Source organism: Lycium ferocissimum, chromosome 6 (genome assembly GCF_029784015.1).
Source record: "Lycium ferocissimum isolate CSIRO_LF1 chromosome 6, AGI_CSIRO_Lferr_CH_V1, whole genome shotgun sequence".
NCBI classification, from domain to species: Eukaryota; Viridiplantae; Streptophyta; class Magnoliopsida; order Solanales; family Solanaceae; genus Lycium; species Lycium ferocissimum.
The window spans coordinates 8958585-8983506 of record NC_081347.1 but is presented as its reverse complement, the minus strand read 5'-3'; the positions used below and the strand labels follow the sequence as shown (position 1 = coordinate 8983506).

The following is a 24922-nucleotide window of genomic DNA, read 5'->3' as shown; positions in this document are numbered from 1 at the left end:
TGGAATCATATTTGTGTTCAAAGGTAACTAAAACCATAACTTCTAGAGTTAGATGCTTTTTTTTTTTTTAATGAGAAAAGGATTTATACTTCTCACCTTTGTTTGATGTGCTCGTTCGGTATGAATGGGCTTTTCTCTTTCTTTTTCGCTTTCATAGTTCATGTTCAACCGAACGTCTGATATCGGTTATGGGATGTGTAATTGGTCTCCTTATATGAATTTGGACAATCCTCACTTTATGAGCTAATTAGCTTTTGAGGTTGAGTTAGGTCTATGATCCTTTCTTTACACTAATTTTATTAGTCTAAGTAGCTAGTGTGAAGGGTGATATCCTCACCCATTTGTCTGCCAATTTTTTGCGCGGATTGGCCTTCAAAGGCACTGGTCTTTAATTTTGCCCCTCAAATTACTGGTCTTTAATTTTTTCCCTTAGCTTAAAAAGGTGACCGAAAATATCCCGAGGTTCTGGGTTCGAACTCCTGCTCAGTCAAAAAAAAAAATCGCAAGGCAAGACTTTGCAAAAAGTCTGCCATATGCGGTAGAGTTTGCCTTAACGCATAACTAAACTTTAAAATCACAAGATTCAAAAATTTTCTTTGCTTTCTTAACCTCCCAAAGTAAAATCAGACAAACAAATTAAAACGTAGAGTATTTTTTTAATTCCTTGACTAGAATACTTGATATCACAAGTCACAACCACTTGTAGGTTGTAGCCACCCTAAATATAGTAAAAAACGTGACAAAATTGCACACTCAAATCTCAATGAGCTTTAATTTCCCACATTTGCCTCCTACCCCACCACTAAAGTTAAACCCTTAATTGCCCCACCAATAACAACCCAACGCAACCAACACCTCTAAGTATGCGGTTCGGCATGCGATTTGAAATCATAATTTAAAAAGATGAGATGAGTCTTTCATTTTTGCAATTCAAATGGTTTGATCTTTAATATTTGCCCGTTAAAATCAAATTTATGTCTAGTGGGATCATAAATTTTTTAAAAGACGTGAAACATAACTTGTGAAATATTACGATATGAAAATATAAATTTTAGTATTTGCCCTTTAAAATCAAATTCATGTCTAATGGGGCCATAAGTTCTTCAAAAGGCTTGAAACATAACTTCTGAAATGTTATGATACGAAAAAATAAACTTATAATTAAAAAAAAGAAGAAGAAGTATTTACATTGATTGACAAAAATTAAACACCAGCACAAAATAGGGAAAAAGTGCAAGGGACCCCTTCTGAAATTCCAAATTCCTAATTAAACTTAAAAAAAAAAAAAAAAGAGATCATTTTTTGCCCTATATATAGTACACAATGGATCGGGTCATTATATACCAAATACCTCCTTAAATTCCTCACCATAAACCCTCTCTTTCATTAATTCCAAAAAAACAAACAAACAACCGAACAAAGTACGATGATGTATGCGACAAACAACAACAATCGGTGGATGATAAATTCAAACTCAACATGGACAAGATTTGAAGACAAATTATTCGAACAAGCACTAGTTATGTACGGTGAAAACGATGTTGAACGTTGGCATAAAATAGCTAATCAAGTACCTGGTAAATCAGCTGAAGATGTTATTGCTCATTATGAGGCACTTGTACATGATGTTTTTGAAATTGATTCTGGTAGAGTTGAACCACCTACTTATCCTGATGATTCTTTTGATTGGGAATCATCTGATAATAATACTAAATCCAGTCAGATCTCTTTTGGTTCCAATAAAAAACATGAAGTTGAGAGGAAAAAAGGTACCCCTTGGACTGAAGAAGAACACAGGTTTGTTTTCTATTTCCTTCTGAGATTTGAAAAATTGTTCTCCCTCCGTCCCAATTCATGTGATATAGTTTGACCGACACAATTCATAAGACTTTTGAATCTTGTGATTTAAAATAAGTCAAAGATATTTATGTGGTGATAAATTATTTTGTTAAGCGTAAAAGGGGTAAAAGGGGAAGTTTAAAGTGTACTATTCTTTTTGGGACGGACTAAAAGAGAAAGTGTATCATATAAATGGGGACAGAGGGGTTATGAGATTGCAATTGTAATTTTTTTTGGAATTATTTGTTGGTAAATTTTTGTTTGGTTTAGGTTCAATTAGGTATGTTCCTTGTTTGTGTGCTAATTTATGATGTTCTCTAGAGAATCTGTTTGAGTTCTGTGTTGTAGAAGTGTTTAAATGGGTAGATTTGAATAGTTGCATGTATTAGTAGTATTAGGGCTCGTTTGGCCATGGATAATTTTCACTTTTTTTTTTCGTTCCGGATTTGTATTCTGGAATCATGTTTGGATATAGAATTGTAATAATTTTCCGGGGTTGAATTACGGGATTCGAAAAACTCCAAATACCTGTTTTTACATTTTTCAGTCCAAATCACTCATGAAAGTTCGACATTTTTCCAAGCTGTACTCATGTCCAAACACAGCTTCAGTTTCCAAATACCATTTTTCAACTTTTTTCCCCTTCAAATTTCACATTTTTATGTCTAACTGCCCACTTAGTTGTCGTGTTGAGTTGTGTTATCCATCTTTGTGAACTGGTCCAAATGGAATGGAATGGATTTGAGGATTTCGATTCGACTTGCTTGAAATTAAGGTGGAGTTACTGTTGTTCTGTGATCCATTTTGTATCGTTAGCATTTTATTCTGTAGTATGTAAACTGCTTCCAATTGAGTGCCATCGGGAAAAAAAACAGGGAATATAGTTTCAGGTGAGGACTTTTCCTTTTACAGATGGAGATATTTAGCATCCTAATGAGTAGGTTAAGTGAGTGTTTATGATAAGCATGGAAAGTTTTCATTGTTTATTGCTAACCTCTTTGAATAAAGTTACAAGTCGGATTATGACTATCCCGTGGTACGGCTAATGTAGTTGCTGACACTTGTGAAAACTTTGTTGAATTCTTCTTCATGGTTTAGGTGACATTTGTCACACATCACTAATATAATAGCTAAAGATATGATTATACTATTCGAGATATATGTTGACTTTATGGGAAACAGTCAAACCTCTCTATAACAACGTTCTTTGTTCCGATATTTTTTGGTTGCTATAACGAAATGCTGTTATAGAGAACATATAATATACCATAACATGAAGGATCGGTTCCACCGAAAACATGATTATTATAGTCAAGTGCTGTTATAGAGGATAACTGACTGTAAATTTAGGATCGCTATTGTATGGATGTAATGCTGACTTGGAAAATCATATCTTTTTGTGATAGGTTATTCCTTATTGGGCTGGACAAATACGGGAAGGGTGACTGGAGAAGCATTTCAAGGAATGTTGTGGTGACGCGGACTCCAACACAGGTGGCCAGTCATGCTCAAAAATACTACCTTAGACAGCAGTCAATGAAGAAAGAACGGAAAAGGTCGAGCATACATGACATTACCACCGCAGTGGATACGAACATGGTTCCTCCTCAAAACAGTCTTCAGAATCAAGGAGGGTATCAGAATTTCAACTTCCACATGTAGACATGAAGAGTAGGAATATCTGTAAATAGTATGGTCATTTGGAGTAGATGTTCCAATTTGTAAAGTTTATTGTTTCTAGTTGATAGTTGATTTAGGGGATTTCCTAGTGAATAGAAGCTTAGTCGATAGTTTAAGTTACTGCTATGAGCTAAATGGGTGTACTTAATGGATGGCATATTTTAACAACACATGGAGGTTTACATGTAAATAAACATAGTTAAGGGAAACCACTGGCATTTTGGTTCCAAACAAGTGATGTTAAGTTTGTGCCTTATATCTTGATTTGGTCAGTGATAAAGAGTCTTAAAGGTGCAATTATGTTATTTATCCTTTTTCTGCTAGGATATTGCACAAAGCGGGGAAATTGTTCCAGATGCAGTGATTTTATGACTTAGTAATTATCAGAAACATCTGGTGTTATTTTTCTCTTGGTGGCAGAATAGAGACTTTTGGCAGAAAGTTTGTGCTGTATGCTGCTAGATTTGTTGCTTGGCCATCCTCATTTTTTTACGAATGAGATCTAATCTTGATTTAGTGCTCCAAATTTGTTTTCTTAAAGATGCAGCTGGTTGTTTCATGTTTTTTTTTTTTTTCCTAAACTTTCCTTTTGACATTTGAGTTTACTTTTTTCCACTTGTGTTTGGTGTGGCCTTGTTGTTCTGGAGGAAGCTATCAACCAAGCTTTGAACTTGATGATCCAAAGGCCATCGTCGCTCACAGAACGAACAGTGAGTTACCTTGCACCATTTAACTGGCACTATCTATAGGTAGTTCTGTATTTGCTTTGTAGATTCGTGTAAATTAGTATTGTTTTGTATTATTCATGAAACATACAGTAATTGTTACTAAATCAAGTATATCTGTTCTACGCTGACGTTTTGAACATATAGAATACATCCCCTTTTGCTCATCAGTATACCAAACCAGTGCCCATTGTAGTGGTTGGTGATGTCTTTTATTTCTCATCAAGTTGATAGTGCCTTTGTAGGTTTGAGGAGTAACTTTGAGTTTATTATTTGACAACTGTGCAGCACTGTACTGAGTACTCATGCAAAAAAAATATTGAAGTATGAACAACCAAAAAATGTGGATCATAAAAAATGGAGAGCACATGAATAGAGTGTTCCATTATTTCATTACCAATTTGAATTCATCAATTTCAGGACCAGAAACTGTACTTTCGATATGCATGCTTTTGTTATTTGCAGCAAGCATGCACTGCTCTTTCAGTAGATCAATAAAATATCATTACCTAACAATTGAGTTGATATTCTATATCTTTGTCTGTCCCATAGTTTAACACCATTTCCTTGATCTCTATGTTGTCCAGTGTTCGCAAACTAATGACCTCTTCAAGGTGAACATTATAATGCATTTTTATGCTTTACTCAAGAGTTACCGCAACTTTAATCACATAGATGGGTTGTTTTCACTCCTTTTTTTGTTTCCCACTTGTGTCAGGTACCCATGTTGGGGTCCGACTAATCCGGATTCATGCTAGATTTTAGTGATAATAGATGGTCAGTAAGTTATGTCTACAACTCCACCCATAACATTTTGGAGTGTGGCAATTGCTGCTGATGCTAGTGAAAGCATGAGTGTTATGTTTTTTGCTTTTAAAATTGGTTCGTCAAACCTGAAACACTGGTAGGAAATGGAAAGACTTTGACTGGCACAAAGGGTCTTTTAGAGACACATCTATGTAAATTGTTTTGACTTAGTGGATTTAACATGTTATATATCTGTCCGTTTATTGCCTGAGATCGACAGTGTATTTGATAACTTATCTTGGTATTGCCAACTGAATTCAAAGCTAGAAATTCTGATGTTTTGCATGCTAATATTAGTTTTCTTCTTCTTAAAGCTAGTGCTTATCTATTAAAAAAGAAGAAGAAGGAACCATGAGAGGTTTGAACCATAAGAGTGCAACATGTGATGTATGGGTAGGCGCGTCACGGGTTTAGACTTTTCCACAAACAAAAGTATGGTATTTAAGCGGAGAAGGATAGAGAGGCCGACCCATCGATTGAATTTCGAACTGTGTTCCCTTAACCCTTAGGAATTTCTCATTTATTAAAAAAATTAAAAGCAAAAAGGAAAGTCAGGATCTTTCCCATTTGTTTGACTCCTTTTGTTTTCTTTTCATATGGTGTTGAACATTTACTAGCCTATGACTTTGAAAAAAGGGAAAGGACAATGCTTATTTAGTTAATTGAACGGTTCAATAGAGACCCTTTCAGCCTGGGAAGGGCTAGGGAAGAAGAACTTGTTTGGTTTTCTTCTCCTTTTTTCTAGTACAGAGTTCTACTATTAAGTCTCATTTATCAGATCTTTAAGAAATGCCTTCAAGACTGCAAAAAGTCTCTCTTTTTCCCCCCCTCTTATCTGTTTGCTGAGGAAGTCAAAATATGACCTTGTCAACAACTTGCTGATATATGTATACTGTAAACTTCATCATGTTGAATATATCTAAGGGACAATACAAAGGAAAACAGAAGGAAAAGAGTGTTAAATTTACGCCACAACATGGGATGAGATGTGTCACAACACTTGATGCCTGCTAACTTGCACAGACCGAACCAATTCAGTGTAGTGACTATCCACTTCGTCCCCACGTATCACATGAAACACCTTGGAACCAAAGCAGGTTTCGTTGTTGTAAAACCAAAAACAGTTCTCTCATAACAAACCACCAAAGAATTCTACCCAACTAAATCTAAACACTCACACAATCAGAACAAAACATAAAACCAACTAATTTTCTTGATCTAACATAGTCAATACTAGACTAATACATTGAATGCTAATTAAAACATGCCAGTACAATCTGCAGGGAAAGATGTAGTCTTTGCCCACAGATTCATCTTGAATCCCACCTTCGACAATATATATATATATATATATATATATATACTTTTGAAAAACAATGCTACAACAACATAAAATATGAAGAAATATTAAATCTAAATCTCGTTACAGGAGGATGTTTCCAAAAAATAAAAAAATAAATAAATAAAATAAATAAATAAAAACAATGCTACGAATCTTAAAAATTGAACGCATTAAATTTAAATCCCTGACACACTCGATAATCTGGAGAAAGCCTTGACATCAGGGTGTTGATGTTGCTGCTTTGATCTTCTTAATTGTCTTAACATCAGTCTTAAATGACTTAGCAAGTACCAATTCACTAATTCCACTACTGAAAATTGAGGATGGCAATGAAACAGTGCCAGGACTTGCACTACCAAGAGCAGCTACACCAACTGCTGTTTTCTTATGATCAAAATTATACTGATAGTGTTGTAGTCCTTTGGGGAAAAGGAAAATGTCCCCTGCTTTTAGTCTCTGGGTATACAAAACATCCTTGTATCGACGAAACCAACCTCTAAAACGCCTTCAAGAAGGAGAGAAAGAGTCCAGTTGCGCGAGAGTGGTGGGGGCGGGTTTACAGAACCCGGAGGGAATTGAAGTACAGCTAGTGACACTCCTTGACCATTAAGAGCTGGAAATTCTGCTTTGTAGCCTTTGTTGTAGTAACTGTATCAATAGATTTTTGAAATATACCGCGCATAGCGGTGTATGTGAAGTAATTGGCATCAACAGAGGTTTGATTTTCTGGGGCAATGAAATCTGAAAGGATGTTGGGATCACTTGCTATTGTTGTTCTTGATGTGGCAATTGTAAAAATTGAAATTAAGAGCAAGAGGGAAGTTTTAGTGAAATTCCAGGCCATGGTTGATATTTGGATCAGTTTATTTTAGTGATCAAGAAATGTTTTCTAAGTACACAATTTTTGATGGTTCACTTGTTCAATTTATATTGTGGTGTAGCCAGTAGCAGGTAGCACATGCCGTATTTTATATCATTTGGCCGATTGAGATTATTTTTATGACTAATTCTGTCTTTTCTTCTCAGGACTAAATTAAATATGCAAGTTTTGACAGCTAAAGAATCATTCAATTGAGCAGTGTTTCCCGAGTAAGCTTCTATGATGGCACACGGGGATTTTTTTTTTTTGAGTGGCGGCACAAGATTTGAACTCGGAACATCTCAGTCTCCTTTGATACCATGTCACTGTCTCATCTAAGAATTGAAATAGTTAGAAAGAATACATTCTTACTAAATTCATTATATAATTATATCTCAACATATTAGACGTGTGAGCAACATTTCACAATTGAAAGATTTCAAGGTTTACATGCACCAAAAAGTAGTACACTTATTAAATCTACATTATATTAAAATCAGGATAACCTTAACTTGAAAGTTAAATTACGAAAATACCCCCATCCCATTTTTAGAAAATACCCCGTCCCATTTTGAGTAAAGGAATGTTTTCGACTCAAAAAGAAATGTAACCCATAGAGGAATGTAGGAAAGGAAAACAACCATCAAAATAGCAAATGCACAAAACAAATGTTCTCTGTTAGCGAAAAGACTACACAACTATCTAAAACATACTACAAGTACTATTTGGTTTATCCCTTTACCCTCCTCGACCTCCATAACTTCCCATCAAAATATTTCTATCTTCTTCACATTAGTCACCTCTCTCTCTTCAAACCAATTCACATGCGCATCCTGTACTCGTCCGAACCATCTATGGTCAGATATGTCACCGAGGTACTCCCACCTTGTCCCATATAACTTCATTCCTAATCTCACTGCCCACACAAGTTCGGCCATAATCGTGGTTCAATTGAACCCCCTCAAATTTATGTGAGTTATGAACCCATAACTTTAAAAATATAATGGTTCAATGCTAAAAAATTTAAAAGGTTGAATCCTTAAAGTTTAAATCGTAGATCCGCCTCTGCACACATCCATCTGAGCATCCTCAAAATCCTGCATATACACGTTGGAGCCTTCTGCCTGAAGAGACCTCCAACCACAACTTCCGAACAATTGCACCGTTTAGTTTCACTCTCTTCAAAAATAAGAATCAGGTATGTCACTTTTCCATCAATCTTACATCATCTCTGTTAGCTAAACCGGTATGTGCCCTCTTACTTCTCCTTCACCAATTTTTCTATCTTTTTACAGTAGTCATCTTCTTTGCTTTGTTTTCTCACTGATGTAATCTATATTATATATGCGTTCCTTATTTGGTATCTAAATATTCCGCAGCATTTTGTAAGTTAACTGAGACAGGCTCTCTGAAATCGTTTTAAGTTTTAGATTTTTGGGGTCGAACTGAGTATGAGTTTTTAAAATCCCTTACTTTCAATTGTTAATTGTTGCCTTTGTTCTACTCATTTTGCTATTTTCATTTGTTAATCTATCATCAGTAAGATCTGCAGTATAGCCCAAAACAAGCCAATAATTTTATACTTTGTCCCCTTATTACCCAGGTTTTGTCGCTTATGATGATCTTTCTAAAATTTCTGATTTAAATAAATAGCTAGCATGGTAAGTCCGAATCAAGTAAACCCATTTGTGGGTGTGTTCATTACGAAGAAAAAGCAGGACTTTTGGTTCTTACGTCTTACCGATGATTTGGCGGGACGACAAATGAATCTTGCATTACGGTTTTCTGATTATTGGAAAGAAACTTTTCATGCTGAAGCAGAGGAAGAACAATCTGACGACAAACAAACTGGACAAAACTATCTCCTACATCATTGAAAAACAAGTGAAAGATGAAGAATTTCGGACGAATTCTTATATTTGTGAACAAATTATTGAACATTATTATTCTTTTCTACGAAGAGCTAAAAGAACTAACGGGTTGAGAAGACGTCATACGTGCCGAGACAGAAAAACATTAGGTTGTTGTCGATGGTCATTTAACAAAAAAAAAAAAAAAAAAAAACAGTTTACAGGTGCCGAAAGGTGTTAGACCACTAAAAGTTGTGCAACATATTACACCGTCCAGTCATGAATGTGTTATTGCCTCGAGTGTTTTAATGTGTTATTGTCGTGGTTGTATTAAGCCAATATATGTATTCTGAATGCTACTCTACCACCTTTTAATTGTTTATGTATTTCTTTGTACTTTCTTCACATTATTAATATAGATATTCTTTTGTTATGAACACAATGTGTTAGAAACTCTTTTAATTAAACTCTTTTGCAACTAACTAAGTCGTCCTCCGATTTTACGCAATGGTTGCCACTTCCAATAATTTTTTTTCCAATGATTTTGTACCGAATAGTATTTACCTCATTAGTTTAGGACTGTCCTTATGATTGCAACAAATCTAATTTTTTCCTTCTAACAGGATATTAACATCGTTCGCTCACAAAATTGGTAATACTCCAATTCTTTCTTATTTCAATGTGTTTACTGCCAGCACAAGTTGCACACGTTTTTCCAAATCCTATAAGCTACTGTCTATTTTATATGCCAGTAACAAACATACCTGGAAGCACAAAATCTATTGTTATTCTATTATTTTTCCTCTGTCCCTCTAACCATCCAGGTTCATCCCAAATGGCGACAGGAACAGAATTATCAAAACAGTGTGTACCTGTTAGCAAGATACCAAAATATTTCACTTGATTGGGTGATGCAAGTAGTAATTTGAAGGGGTTCAGTAATACCATACAAAAATCCAAGGCACAAGGGCCTTTTCAGGAATTAGTTGACGTCCTGGCGAAGAGGTAATACCAATTTAGACTTTGTATTATATTCTTCAAGTTTTCAATAATTCATGTTACCTTTATTGAGGACATCAGACGTTTTTTAAATCTTCAATTGGTAAAATATGTTTGAAATATTTTGATATTTAGGTAGGTGTTAATCGTTCCCTACCTTCCAAGGTGGGGATAAGGTCTGCGTACACTTAACCCTCCCCAGTCCCCACACTGTGGGACTCAACTGGGTATGTTGTAGTTGTAGTTGTTAATCGTGATTTATTTTTCAGAGGAAGAAAACCTCCATCCGTTCACTTTATTTGCACAAGGCAGGTTTGGGGAAAAGCAAGAAAGAAAGAAAGAAAGAGAACGGGAGAAAAGGAATAAGAAAAGAAAATGTCCCACTAAGAATTAATTAGTGTAATTAATTCAATATCACCAATAGAAAATGCTATATATATAACGTAACTCGTTTTTAACTTTTATTTCTTCTGTGACGCGCCTATAGGAAGGCAGAACCACTTTCATTGCTATATCATCTCTTAAGGGGTACTAGTTTCACTTCAAATAAGAATAGAGGAGTAAAAAAATGTTCGTAAAATTAAAGTGTATAACTAAATTATCGGGGCAGCTTTAGGGGGTAATTTATTTATTTATTTGCTCTATTTGAAACAAAAAAATGTGTACGAGAAAACATGCATATCAACCAATCATATACCAAAAAAAGTACAGTAACAAGTTAACTTGCCATGGAGAAAGAGAAAGGCGAAGAAGATGAACATAGTACTCATTTGTGGATGCTGCCAGAGGGATATATCGCCGATATCTTTGCTTTAACAACCCCGCGGGATGTTTGCTGCCAGAGGGATCCCCGATTTCCAATCGCTCAAGGATATATATGTTTATCTCTCCCATCATCCCCTCTTAATTGATGGTCATAAGGTACGTAAAAATGAAAACCAGAAAAAACATATGTAACTAACTCGTGTGTTGTTTTCTCAATCTTTTATTTCTTCTGGAATTTGCAATGTGAAGTCGTTTTGTTAAGTTGAATTCAAGAGATATATTTTACATCACAGAGGGACTATAGCCGGATATATCGCTGTTTCTGGTATAAAAGTTCTTTTAAAAATGGAAAATGCTCTCGAATGTTCAACTGATTAATTATTAATTCCTTACAATATACTTTATTTATTTTTGGTTAACTACATTAAAGACTCTTATACTAGACTCAGTTATGGTTAGACCTCCTATATTTCAAAATCAAGCACTTAAGCCCGCTATATTATGAACTTACAGCCACTATCATGTTATCCATTTTTTAAAAAATTTAAAGCTTTTATACAATGAAATTTTTTACTCAAATGAAATTTCATCTAACTAAGTATATTTAAGATAATTTTGAAACGAAAGAATAAATAAGAAAAACAAATTTCTATGTAATAAATATTATAATTAAACGAAATTAAAAACAGCTTACATATTTAAAGTGCGCGAGAAAGTTATTACTAATAGTTGGTATATTTTATTAAATAATTTGTGTTAATTCTCCTACTTATGCGTTTCAAAAGATGAATGTATCAAAAACATAGTTATTTTTTTAATCGAAGGCTTATTGAAAGGCATGAATAATTTTTTTGTTAAATTTTTTATCTTCCTTTTAAATTTCATAAAAGTAACTTTGAGAAAACGTTTTATTTAGCTATGGATATACATCATAGGAGGTGTAAGTGTAGGATTTTCATAGTAAGGGTGTGTAGGTGCTTGATTTTAAAGGGCCATCCGTAGCGAGTCATAACGGAGGTGTTTAGTGTAGTTAATCCTATTTTTTTTTTTTTTGACAAATAAGCTAGCCGTCATTGACGTTTTCCCAAAATTTTCTTTGACATGACGATGTTCATGCTAGTTTTTCTTAAAATGAAAGTTAATTTCAGATGGATTAAATATGCCATATTGAGTTCTTATTTTTAAATGTTAATATCATTCGTTAGCTCTGCTATACTTGTTGATACATTATGAGCAGTATTGTCGTTATACTTTTGAGACAATTTAGTGCTATTTAACATAGTAAAGGAAAAAAAGCGACTGAGCTTGTCTGCAATTCCAATGGAAAAAGCTTATTTGAATAGGGTGTTTATTCCGAGCTAATGAATTCAAGCCATACGTCTTGTGCACTTCTTAAACTTAACCATAGTTAAATGCATTTTTGATTTTTTAGGTTAATATTTAGTTAGGTGTAAACATCCAGTGCGGGTAAGTATCAGTGGTGGACGGAGATATTATTGTTGATTCACGGAAACTCGATAGCTTTTGTTCAAATCTGTATATATTAAAATATTTACTAAATACTTCAGTCGCCGTCTCACTTCGTTCGAGCTGAATTGCATCCACCCACTTTATGGTTAAAATCAAATGCCAACGTGCTGTGTTTAGTCATTATTATACATTAAATTGAGATTGTTGTAGAAACCAATAAACTTTAAAATCCTGGATCCGCCTCTAGTAAGTATTTACCAATTCCAACTCCTCAAGGCTTTAGGGTGGGGTGCTTTTGAGGGCGGATGTTTTTAAAATAGTTAAATGTTTTATAGATCTGTCCGTTTATTGCTTGAGATCAACAGTGTATTTGATAACTTATCTTGGTATTGCCAACTGAATTCAAAGCTAGAATGTTTTGCATGCTAATATTAATTTTCTTCTTCTTAAAGCTAGTGCTCATCTATTAAAAAAGAAAGAAGAAGGAACCATGAGAGGTTTGAACCATAAGAGTGCAACACGTGATGTATGGGTGGGCGCATGTCAAGGGTTTAGACTTTTCCACAAACAAAAGTATGGTATTTAAGCGGAGAGGGATAGAGAGGCCGGCCCATCGATTGAATTTTGGACTGTGTTCCATTAACCCTTGGGAATTTCTCATTTATTAAAAAAATTAAAAGCAAAAAGGAAAGTCAGGATCTTTCCCATTTGTTTTTTTTTCATATGGTGTTGAACATTTACTAGCCTATGACTGAGAAATCGGAAAAGGACAATGCTTATTTAGTTAATTGAATGGTTCAATAGAGACCCTTTCAGCCTGGGAAGGGCTAGGGAAGAAGAACTTTTGGTTTTATTATCCTTTTTTCTAGTACAGAGTTCTACTATTAAGTCTCATTTATCAGATCTTTAAGAAATGCCTTCAAGACTGCAAAAGTTTCTCTTCCCCCCCCCCCCCCGGTCAACAACTTGCTGATATATGTATACTGTAAACTTCATCATGTTGAATATTTCTAAGGGACAATACAAAGGAAAACAGAAGGAAAAGAGGGTTAAATTCATGCCTCAAAATGGGATGAGATGTGTCACAACACTCGATGCCTGCTAACTTGCACAGACCGAACCAATTTAGTGTAGTGACTATCCGCTTCGTCCCCACGTATCACATGAAACCCCTTGGAACCAAAGCAGGTTTTGTTGTTGTAAAACCAAAAACAATTCTCTCATAACAAACCGCCAAAGAACTCTCCCCAACTAAATCAAAACACTCAAACAATCAGAACAAAACATTAAACCAACTAATTTTTTTGATCTAGCATAGTCAATACTTGACTAATTAAGACACTTGTACAATCTGCAGGGGCAGATGTAGTCTTTTGCCTACAGATTCATCTTGAATCCCACCTTCGACAAGTACAGATATATATGTATATATATATATATATTAAAAACCAACTAAAATATGAAGAAATATTAAATCTAAATCCATACTTTTAACAGTACAATAAATACAATGGTACGAATCTTAAAAATTGAACGCATTAAATTTAAATCCTGGATACGCCTTTGACAATCTGGAGAAAGCCTTGACATCAGGGTGTTGATGTTGCTGCTTTGATCTTCTTAATTGTCTTAACATCAGTCTTAAATGACTTAGCAAGTACCAATTCACTAATTCCACTACTGAAAATTGAGGATGGCAATGAAACAGTGCCAGGACTTGCACTACCAAGAGCAGCTACACCAACTGCTGTTTTCTTATGATCAAAATTATACTGATAGTGTTGTAGTCCTTTAGGGAAAAGAAAAATGTCCCCTGCTTTTAGTCTCTGGGTATACAAAACATCCTTTGTATCGACGAAACCAACTTCTAAAACGCCTTCAAGAAGGAGAAAGAGTCCAGTAGCGCGACAGTGGTAGTGGGCCGGGTTTACAGAACCCGGAGGGAATTGAAGTACAGCTAGGGACACTCCTTGACCATTAAGAGCTGGAAATTCTGCTTTTGTAGCCTTTGTTGTAGTAACTGTATCAATAGATTTTTGAAATATACCGCGCATCGCGGTGTATGTGAAGTAATAGGCATCAACAGAGGTTTGATTTTCTGGGGCAATGAAATCTGAAAGGATGTTAGGATCACTTGCTATTGTTGTTCTTGATATGGCAATTGTAAAAATTGAAATTAGGAGCAAGAGGGAAGTTTTAGTGAAATTCCAGGCCATGGTTGATATTTGGGTCAGTTTATTTTAGTGATCAAGAAATGTTTTCTAAGTACAAGAAATGTTTTCTAAATACACAATTTTTTGATGGTTCGCTTGTTCAATTTATATTGTGGTGTAGCCTGTAGCAGGTAGCACACAACAAATTTTATATCATTTGGCCGATTGAGATTCCTATGACTAATTCTGTCTTTTCTTCTCAGGACTAAATTAAATATGCAAGTTTTGACAGCTAAAAGAATCATTCAATTGAGCAGTGTTTCCTGTAAGCTTCTATGATTGCACACGGGGATTTTTTTTGTTTTTTTTAAAAGCTTTTTGAGTGGCGGCACAAGATTTGAACTCGGAACAGCTCTGTCTCCTCCGATACCATGTCACCATCTCATCTAAGAATTGAAATAGTTAGAGAGAATATTTTCTTGCTAAATTCATTATATAATTATATCTCAACATCTTGGACGTTTGAGCAACGTTTCACTAAATATTATAACTAAACGAAATTAAAAATAACTTACATATTTAAAGTGCGCGAGAACGTTATTACTAATAGTTGGTATATCTTATTAAATAATTTGTGTTAATTCTCCTACTTATGCGTTTTGAACGATGAATGTTTCAAAAACATAGTTATTTTTTTAATCAAGGGCTTAATGAAAGGCATGAATAAATTTTTTGATAATTTTTTATCTTCCTTTTAAATTTCATAAAAGTAACTCTGAGAAAACATTTTATTTTGCTATGGATATATATCATAGGAGGTGTAAGTGTAGGATTTTCATAGTAAAAGGGGTATAGGTGTTTGGTTTTAAAGGGCCTATCCGTAATTGAGTCATAGTACGGGGTTGTTTAGTGTAGTTAATCCTATATTTTTTTTTTGACAAATAAGCTAGCCGTCATTGACGTTTTCCCAAAATTTTCTTTGACGTGATGATGTTCATGCTAGTTTTTCTTAAAAAGAAAATTAATTTCAGATGGATTAAATATGCCATATTGAGATCTTAATTTTATCGAAAATGTTAATATCATTCGTTTAATACTTGTTGATACATTATGAGCAGTATTGTCGTTATACTTTTGAGTCAATTTAGTGCTATTTAACATAGTGAAGGAAAAAGCAGCCAGCTCCAATGGAAAAAGCTTATTTGAATCGGGTGTTTACACCTAGCTAATGAATACAAGCCATACGTCCTACTTTTAAACTTAACCATAGTTAAATGCATTTTTGATTTTTTAGGTTAATGTTTAGTTAGGTGTAAACATTCGGTGCGGGTAAGTATTAGTGGTGGATGGAGAGTGTTATTGTTGATTCACGAAACTCGAGCTTTTGTTTACGTATATATTAAAATATTTACTAAATACTTCGGTGCAAGTCTCACTTCGTTCGAAATTTTGAATTGCATCCACCTTTTATGGTTAAAATCAAATGCCAACGTCTTTGTGTTAGGTCATTATTATGAAAGATTGAGATTGTTGAATAAACTTTAAAATCACCGATCCGCACTCTAGTAAGTATTTACCAATTCCAACTCCTCAAGGCTTTAGGGTGGGGTGCTTTGAGGGCGGATGTTCTTAAAATAGTTAAATGTTTTATAGATCTGTCCGTTTATTGCTTGAGATCGACAAGTATTTGATAACTTATTTGGTATTGCCAACTGAATTCAAAGCTAGAAATTCTGATGTTTTGCATGCTAATATTAATTTTCTTCTTCTTAAAGCTAGTGCTTATCTATTAAAAAAGAAGAAGAAGGAACCATGAGAGGTTTGAACCATAAGAGTGCAACACGTGATGTATGGGTAGGTGCGTGTCAAGGGTTTAGACTTTTCCACATACAAAAGTATGGTATTTACGCGGAGAAGGATAGAGAGGCCGACCCATCGATTGAATTTTGAACTGTGTTCCATTACCCCTTGGGAATTTCTCATTTATTAAAAAAATTAAAAGCAAAAAGGAAAGTCAGGATCTTTCCCATTTGTTTGATTCCTTTTGTTTTCTTTTCATATGGTGTTAGAACATTTACTAGCCTATGACTTTGAAATAAGAAAAAGACAATGCTTATTTAGTTAATTGAATGGTTCAATAGAGACCCTTTCAGCCTGGGAAGGGTTAGGGAAGAAGAACTTCTTTAGTTTTATTCTCCTTTTTTCTAGTACAAAGTTCTACTATTAAGTCTCATTTATCAGATCTTTAAGAAATGCCTTCAAGACTGCAAAAAGTTTCTCTTTCCCCCCCCTCTTATCTGTTTGCTGAGGAAGTTAAAATATGACCTTGTCAACAACTTGCTGATATATGTATACTGTAAACTTCATCATGTTGAATATTTCTAAGGGACAATACAAAGGAAAACAGAAGGAAAAGAGGGTTAAATTCATGCCACAAAATGGGATGAGATGTGTCACAACACTCGATGCCTGCTAACTTGCACAGACCGAACCAATTCAGTGTAGTGACTATCCACTTCGTCCCCACGTATCACATGAAACACCTTGGAACCAAAGCAGGTTTTATTGTTGTAAAACCAAAAACAATTCTCTCATAACAAACCGCCAAAGAATTCTCCCCAACTAAATCAAAACACTCAAACAATCAGAACAAAACATTAAACCAACTAATTTTCTTGATCTAGCATAGTCAATACTTGACTAATTAAGACACTTGTACAATCTGCAGCGGCAGATGTAGTCTTTTGCCTACAGATTCATCTTGAATCCCACCTTCGACAAGTACAGATATATATGTATACATATATATGAAAAACCAACTAAAATATGAAGAAATATTAAATCTAAATCCATACTTTTAACAGTACAATAAATACAATGGTACGAATGTTTAAAAATTGAACGCATTAAATTTAAATCCCGCATACGTTTTGACAATCTGGAGAAAGCCTTGACATCGGGGTGTTGATGTTGTTGCTTTGATCTTCTTAATTGTCTTAACATCAGTCTTAAATGACTTAGCAAGTACCAATTCACTAATTCCACTACTGAAAATTGAGGATGGCAATGAAACAGTGCCAGGACTTGCACTACCAAGAGCAGCTACACCAACTGCTGTTTTCTTATGATCAAAATTATACTGATAGTGTTGTAGTCCCTTAGGGAAAAGAAAAATGTCCCCTGCTTTTAGTCTCTGGGTATACAAAACATCCTTTGTATCGACGAAACCAACCTCTAAAACGCCTTCAAGAAGGAGAAAGAGTCCAGTAGCGCGAGAGTGGTAGGGCGGGTTTACAGAACCCGGAGGGAATTGAAGTACAGCTAGGGACACTCCTTGACCATTAAGAGCTGGAAATTCTGCTTTTGTAGCCTTTGTTGTAGTAACTGTATCAATAGATTTTTGAAATATACCGTGCATCGCGGTGTATGTGAAGTAATTGGCATCAACAGAGGTTTGATTTTCAGGGGCAATGAAATCTGAAAGGATGTTAGGATCACTTGCTATTATTGTTCTTGATATGGCAATTGTAAAAATTGAAATTAGGAGCAAGAGGGAAGTTTTAGTGAAATTCCAGGCCATGGTTGATATTTGGGTCAGTTTATTTTAGTGATCAAGAAATGTTTTCTAAATACACAATTTTTTGATGGTTCGCTTGTTCAATTTATATTGTGGTGTAGCCTGTAGCAGGTAGCACACAACAAATTTTATATCATTTGGCCGATTGAGATTCCTATGACTAATTCTGTCTTTTCTTCTCAGGACTAAATTAACTATGCAAGTTTTGACAGCTAAAGAATCATTCAAGTAAGCTTCTATGATTGCACACGGGGATTTTTTTTGTTTTTTTTTTTAAAGCTTTTTGAGTGGCGGCACAAGATTTGAACTCGGAACAGCTCTGTCTCCTCCGATACCATGTCACCGTCTCATCTAAGAATTGAAATAGTTAGAGAGAATACATTCTTACTAAATTCATTTTATAATTATATCTCAACATCTTGGACGTGTGAGCAACGTTTCACTAAATATTATAACTAAATGAAATTAAAATAAGTTACATTTTTAAAGTGCGCGAGAAAGTTATTACTAATAGTTGGTATATCTTATTAAATAATTTGTGTTTATTCTCCTACTTATGCGTTTTGAACGATGAATGTTTCAAAAACATAGTTATTTTTTTAAACAAGGGCTTAATGAAAGGCATGAATAAATTTTTTGATAAATTTTTATCTTCCTTTTAAATTTCATAAAAGTAACTTTGAGAAAACATTTTATTTTGCTATGGATATATATCATAGGAGGTGTAAGTGTAGGATTTTCATAGTAAAAGGGGTATAGGTGTTTGATTTTAAAGGGCCTATCCGTAATTGAGTCATAGTACGGGGTTGTTTAGTGTAGTTAATCCTATTTTTTTGACAAATAAGCTAGCCGTCATTGACGTTTTCCCAAAATTTTCTTTGACGTGATGATGTTCATGCTAGTATTTAAGAAAATTAATTTCAGATGGATTAAATATGCCATATTGAGTTCTTAATTTTAAATGTTAATATCATTCGTTAGCTCCGCTATATACTTGTTGATACATTATGAGCAGTATTGTCGTTATACTTTTGAGTCAATTTAGTGCTATTTAACATAGTTACGGCTCCAATGGAAAAAATTTTAACGGGGGTGTTTCTAATGAATACAAGCCATATGTCCGTGCATTTCTTAAACTTAACCATAGTTAAATGCATTTTTGATTTTTTAGATTAATGTTTAGTTAGGTGTAAACATGCGGGCAAGTATGTGGATGGAGAGTGTTATTGTTGATTCACGGAAACTCGGTAGCTTTTATTCAAATCTGTATATATATTAAAATATTTACTAAATACTTCAGTCTCCATCTCACTTCGTTCGAGCTGAATTGCATCCACCCACTTTACGGTTAAAATCAAATGCCAACGTCTTCGTGTTAGGTCATTATTATACATTAAGGTGAGATTGTTTTTTTGAAAACCAATAAACTTCAAAATCCTTGATCCGCCTCTAGTAAGTATTTACCAATTCCAACCCCTCGAGGCTTTAGGGTGGGGTGCTTTTGAGGGCGGATGTTCTTAAAATAGTTTTATAGAAGTATGCTTGTTATTCCCCTCCCCCCCCCCCCCCCCACCCTAAATATAGGTGCGTCAATTGTCAACTTGTAACCATAAGATTATGCTTATAACTCTTCCTCGATCCGTCCCAAAATACTTGTTATGTTTTCGCAGTTGCTCTATTTTGAATTTTGACCAATATTTCAAGATATTTTTTCACTATATTGATATGAGAAGAATTGAAACTTGTAAAATATTTCTTATAGTTTTCATCGGTCTACTTACTATATATGCATTTGTACTACAGAGTTTCTCACTGGAAAAATGGACTGGAAAGAAATGCTACTTCTTAGGTGCAAGGGATCTTAATATTGTTTGGAGTGATACACCAAAATATTGGAAATCGATTTCATTACCACAGTCCAGGTTTGCCATTTTTAGCGAAGAGGCTATCCTTTTCTTGAGATATACATAGTAAATATACGCGCATTAATAGATATATGACTGCTGTTTTTCCCCCTATTGATTGCCGAAGTAGATTTCCAGAGGTGGCTCAACTCAAAGTTGTTTGGTGGCTTGAAATTTGGGGCACAATAAGGGCCGGGATTCTGTCACCACCGACATTCTACACAGCTTACTTTGCTTACAAGTTTAAAGATGGATATTACGGGTTTGATCATTGAACCTCAGAGATTTCAGTTGGAATTTCTGGTGTTGAATCCAAAAAACGATTTGCTTTTTTGCATCCAGATGGTGAATGTCAAGATGAGGAGGGTGAAGATTGGACTCTGCCCTTTGATGCGGAGCACGAGGGGCCATTTAATTGGCACGAGGATCCTAGTATCTTGCAGGCTCCTAAACTTAGAGATGATGGATGGTTTGAGTTAGAATTGGGTGAGTTTCTTTGCGAAAAGGAAGATGATTGCATAGAAATGAGAATGCAAGACGTGCAGGGTAATTTTCCAAAAGCGAGGCCTTATTGTTGAAGGAATTGAGCTAAGGCTGATAATTTGTTAATTATTCTACCAATTTACTGTTATTTTTCAATTCATTTTGGTTGACAATTTAGTTTTATGCCTCCCGACTTTGTTTTTAAAAAAGTTTATTTTATTGTACAAACCTAATATGGCAGGAACAAATAGTAAATTTTGAACTTTATAATACATATATTTTGAGAGAACCTGTTCATCTCACTACAATCTTTGATGTTCAATAATATCCTAGCTAACATCGCTAACCTTCGAGCACAAAGTAAATAAAACGCAAAGAGGTAAAATGGGAAAGAATTGCAAGATCAAACGAGTTTTCTAAATAAGTAGTATCATTACTATAATAGTTGTCATAAATGTTGAATATTCCTTTTTTTTTTCTTTTTTTTTTTCTGGAGTTCTCATTCTCTTCAAGGCGCAGAATTTTTGACCTAAATAATACATTATTTAAAACAATTAACAAGAATAATACAATATTTTTAAAATTTACAGAAATAGAATAAACGTAGTTGTGAGTAACGTTTTAGGTAATATTTGATTCACATATTTTAACGAAAAAAGTTAAGACAGACGGAATAACAAAAGTATAAAACGTAATTGAGAGTAACATTTTTCAAGTATTTCGTTACTGGGAGTTACGACACTCTGATTCTATTAATTACTCTCTGCTAAAGTACAACTTGTGGGTCCAAAATGATTTTCATTTCTCTCACACGTTTTCCTTGTGCTTCTTTCCTTACTTTTCTCTCCCCACAAACTACACCAAAAATAAGATACAATGTACACAATTAAAATGCAAGACTGAATTTGATAATTTGCACAAAAGATTCATTCCCCCACCCCAAAAAAAAAAAAAACAGAGAAATCTCCTATTCTAACTACAATGTATATTATAGTTTATCAACGCAATTTCCTAAAGTAGAAGATAAAATCGTAGACCATTCTATTTAAATAAACATAAGTAAAATTAACTAACTTTATTTTTGTTCTGTTGTGGAATTTGATTAAAGTAATTGATAAGAGTTGCTCTTCTTATGGCTTTTTGTTCCTTGTGACCCAATTGCATTATTGTCCTTACATATTTCGAAAAAGTATGCAAAGATATTTGTTTATCATAATATAATTACAATGCAATTTTAAATATCATCTTTGATTGCACAAGTATTATTAATTACAAAGAGACAGATATTTCAAAAAATGAAAATAAATTTTAATTAAATAAACTTTGGTGACACAAGTATGTGTATTAAATAAACCTTTTTTTTTTCCAGTTGAAGAAGTAAATAAGCACCACTGTGTGACAAATCATCCTGGACTCACAAGTTATACTTTAGTAGAGAGTAACTAATAGAATGCAGAGTTGTAATTAAGAATAGCAGAAATACTTGTAAAAGCGTCTTTCCGCCAGTTCGCTTTGTACTTTCTTTATTCCGTTTGTCCTAACTTTTTCCGTTAGAATATTTGAATAAAATATTACCTGAAACGTTACTCACAACTGTGTTTATTCTATTTTTGTAAATTTTAAAAATATTGTATTATTCTTGTTAATTATTTTAAATAATGTATTATTTAGGTCAAAAGGTCAGGCAAGTCTTTTCCGTATTCTACGTATTCAATTCTCAGAGCCCCTGATCAAACAATAGGACCTCCTCAATAAAAACAAAAAGATGTGCGAGGATTCTTTTTTGTAAGTTACCACTAGAAGCCAATGATCTGTCTATATCATTGACATGGTAATCTTTAAACAAATATATCAACATATTGATTCCACATGCGTGATAAAATAGTAGTCTTTGATTCCACATGCGTGATAAAATAGTACTCTTACTAATCTGTATAAACAGCTGTGTAGACTTAGTTACTATGGCGTGAATATTTCTAAGGGACAATGCAAAGTCAATAGTACTTAGTTTTACGTAGCAGGTATAAACTTTGCTTTCTATGATGCCCTCGGCTTTACCTAACCTTGGTTTTTAATTTCTTGCTTCTATAGTTTCAAGATTATTCAAGCAGTTATGATAAGGAAGAAAAAGTCCTCCTACTGTAACTTGAGAGAAAATACTTACTCAGCCCTTGCATTTGCATCAAACAATTAAATCATAGTCAATTAATTGATACTTTCACTTAACTTTGTACTCTTAGCAGGGGTTTGGACATGATTTGATTGAGATTTTGAAAAAAGTAAGTATTAAAATTGAAGTTGAAAAAAGGTATTTGGCAGTTAAAATTGTATTTGGATATGAAAGCAAAGTTGAAGTTTCGTAAGTGAAAACTTGAAAAGCTCCTAAAACTTGTTTTTCAAATTCTATATTTCAAGTTTGAAGTTGAGATAATGAGCCAATTTGATGAACAGATAGTTACAGTATTGGAAAATATTTTCAAATATTAATTTAAATTTTTGAACCAAAATTTATAGCCAAACGTGGCCTAAAGATTAATTTTCCTTTTGTTAAGGTTAACTTACATAGTTTGACAGGCATACACGTGGCTCAATTGTAAGTCGTCATAAGAAAACATTTTCTCCATATACGGGTGTGAATTAAGCTGCCCTGTATATCTTACACTTAACAAAGTATGTTTGCCTTCTCATTTTCATTTTTATGTTTGTTTGCGTGGTTCATAAAATATACTAGTAATATATTTTTGTCCTTTCCCTGAGTTATTAATAAGAGACATTTTCTTTGATACAATGTTTAATTGAATCATTGAATGAGTAGTTCAAATGCTGTAACCACTTGCATATTGAATGATTCTGGTATGCTAACTACAACACAGTATAAATTGAACAAATGAACCAGCAAGAAAATTGTCAAATTAGATAACATTTCTTGATCACAAAAACAATCCAATCCAAATATCAACCATGGCCTGGAAATTCACTAAAGCTTTTTCCCTTTTGCTCCTAATTTCCATTTTTACAATTTCCATATCAAGAACAACAATAGCAAGTGATCCTGACATCCTTTCAGATTTCATTGCCCCAACAAATCAAACCTCTGTTGATGCCAATTACTTAACCTACACCGCGATGCGCGGTATATTTAAAAAATCTATAGATGCATGTACTACAACAAAGGCTACAAAGGCAGAGTTTCCAGCACTTGATGGTCAAGGAGTGTCACTAGCTGTGCTTCAATTCCCTCCGGGTTCTGTAAACCCACCTCACTACCACTCACGTGCCACTGGACTATTTCTCCTCCTGGAAGGTGTTTTAGAGGTTGATTTCGTCGATACAAAGGATGTTTTGTACACTCAAAGACTAAAAGCCGGGGACATTTTTCTTTTTCCAAAAGGACTACAACACTATCAGTATAACTATGATCATAAAAAAGCAGCAGTTGGTGTTGCTGCTCTTAGCAGTGCAAGTCCTGGCACTGTTTCATTGCCATCCTCAATTTTTAATAGTGGAATTAGTGATTTTGTACTTGCTAGGTCATTTAAGACTAATGAGTCCACAATTAAGAAGATCAAAGCAGCAAGCAAAAAAAAAACACCTTGATCTATTGTTGTCATGTTTTTAATATTATTGATGTTTGAATTCAATGCTTATTTCGTGAAGTATATAGGCTCAAGAAACTTATTTGGTTTTATTTTAATTTTGTTCGGAGAATATTTTTGGTGGTTTGTTTTGAGAGAACAGGTCTTTCGAGATGAACAAGGGGTAGTACATGAATATTCACTTGTTGTCCATCAACTACGTCCTTCAGCCTGATCTTAGGTCTTGACTCACCCTTCGTGGACGAACCTTTCCAATACACTAAAATTCATTTCTAAAAGAATAGAGTAAATGAGAAAGATACAAAATTTGAAACCGCTAAGGAAAGGGGTCTTCAAATTATTCATTTGACAAAATTGACTCTTTCGTTATTACAACAAGATATGTTTTGTCTTTTTGAAAACCGTAGTATTTGGGCTAAGCTTGCGCGCACCTTGACTAAATCCACGGGATACTGTCCACCTCCCTGTTAGGGTTTTTGCCTTAATTTTCTTACCATATTTGAGTTTTACTTTTCTCTTGAAGGAAAGTCAAAGTATTACCATAGTTGCTTTCATTTTTCCTGAAAGAAAAAATATAATTCTCTTCCATATTTGGTTATTTCTTGTCTTGGGGAAAAGTTTTGGACATCTATAAATTAAAGACATCTTACCACAACTAGAACACATAAAAATATCCACAATGTAGTCCTTTAGAGAGTTTTGCTTAAGGGGAGATTTATTCTCTCAATAGTTTTAGAATATTTTTTTTATATGTGTAGGTCAATTGACCAAACTCATATCATCTAATAATTTTTTTTTTTTTTTTTATAGTTTTCTTTGTCGTCTAATTTATCGTTGTTGAAGATTTGCAATTGTTAGCTTTGGCATGACGCC

General features: G+C 34.1%; 4 protein-coding genes and 2 pseudogenes across 7 annotated transcripts; 3 read left to right on the top strand and 3 right to left on the bottom strand.

Annotated features, from left to right (window-relative positions):
* The first annotated feature begins 1345 nt into the window (after positions 1-1345).
* LOC132059229 (transcription factor SRM1) lies at positions 1346-5262 on the top strand. Of its 4 annotated transcripts, XR_009415522.1 has the most exons (4): positions 1346-1797; positions 3246-4229; positions 4832-4858; positions 4963-5262. XR_009415522.1 is itself a non-coding variant. In XM_059451778.1 (2 exons), the coding sequence occupies exons 1-2, from the start codon at positions 1427-1429 to the stop codon at positions 3499-3501; spliced, it is 627 nt and encodes a 208-aa protein (XP_059307761.1). In that variant the 5' UTR covers positions 1346-1426; the 3' UTR covers positions 3502-5262. The 4 variants fall into 4 exon arrangements, 1 of the variants encoding a protein (XP_059307761.1); XR_009415521.1 differs by having other exon boundaries at positions 4832-5262; XR_009415520.1 differs by having other exon boundaries at positions 3246-4858.
* A 1245-nt stretch (positions 5263-6507) lies between these two features.
* Positions 6508-7237, bottom strand: LOC132060623 (putative germin-like protein 9-2; annotated as a pseudogene).
* A 6559-nt stretch (positions 7238-13796) lies between these two features.
* LOC132060622 (putative germin-like protein 9-2) lies at positions 13797-14594 on the bottom strand. Its single transcript, XM_059453609.1, has one exon. The coding sequence runs from the start codon at positions 14550-14552 to the stop codon at positions 13926-13928; it is 627 nt and encodes a 208-aa protein (XP_059309592.1). The 5' UTR covers positions 14553-14594; the 3' UTR covers positions 13797-13925.
* On the top strand, positions 14551-20715 carry LOC132061077 (F-box protein PP2-B11-like; annotated as a pseudogene).
* On the bottom strand, positions 16706-18100 carry LOC132060621 (putative germin-like protein 9-2). The gene has a single exon (XM_059453608.1). The coding sequence runs from the start codon at positions 18067-18069 to the stop codon at positions 17380-17382; it is 690 nt and encodes a 229-aa protein (XP_059309591.1). The 5' UTR covers positions 18070-18100; the 3' UTR covers positions 16706-17379.
* A 2505-nt stretch (positions 20716-23220) lies between the features above and the next one.
* Positions 23221-24050, top strand: LOC132061076 (putative germin-like protein 9-2). The gene has a single exon (XM_059453952.1). It carries the CDS (start codon positions 23415-23417, stop codon positions 24048-24050), a length of 636 nt encoding a protein of 211 aa, XP_059309935.1. The 5' UTR covers positions 23221-23414.
* The last annotated feature ends 872 nt before the right edge of the window (positions 24051-24922 follow it).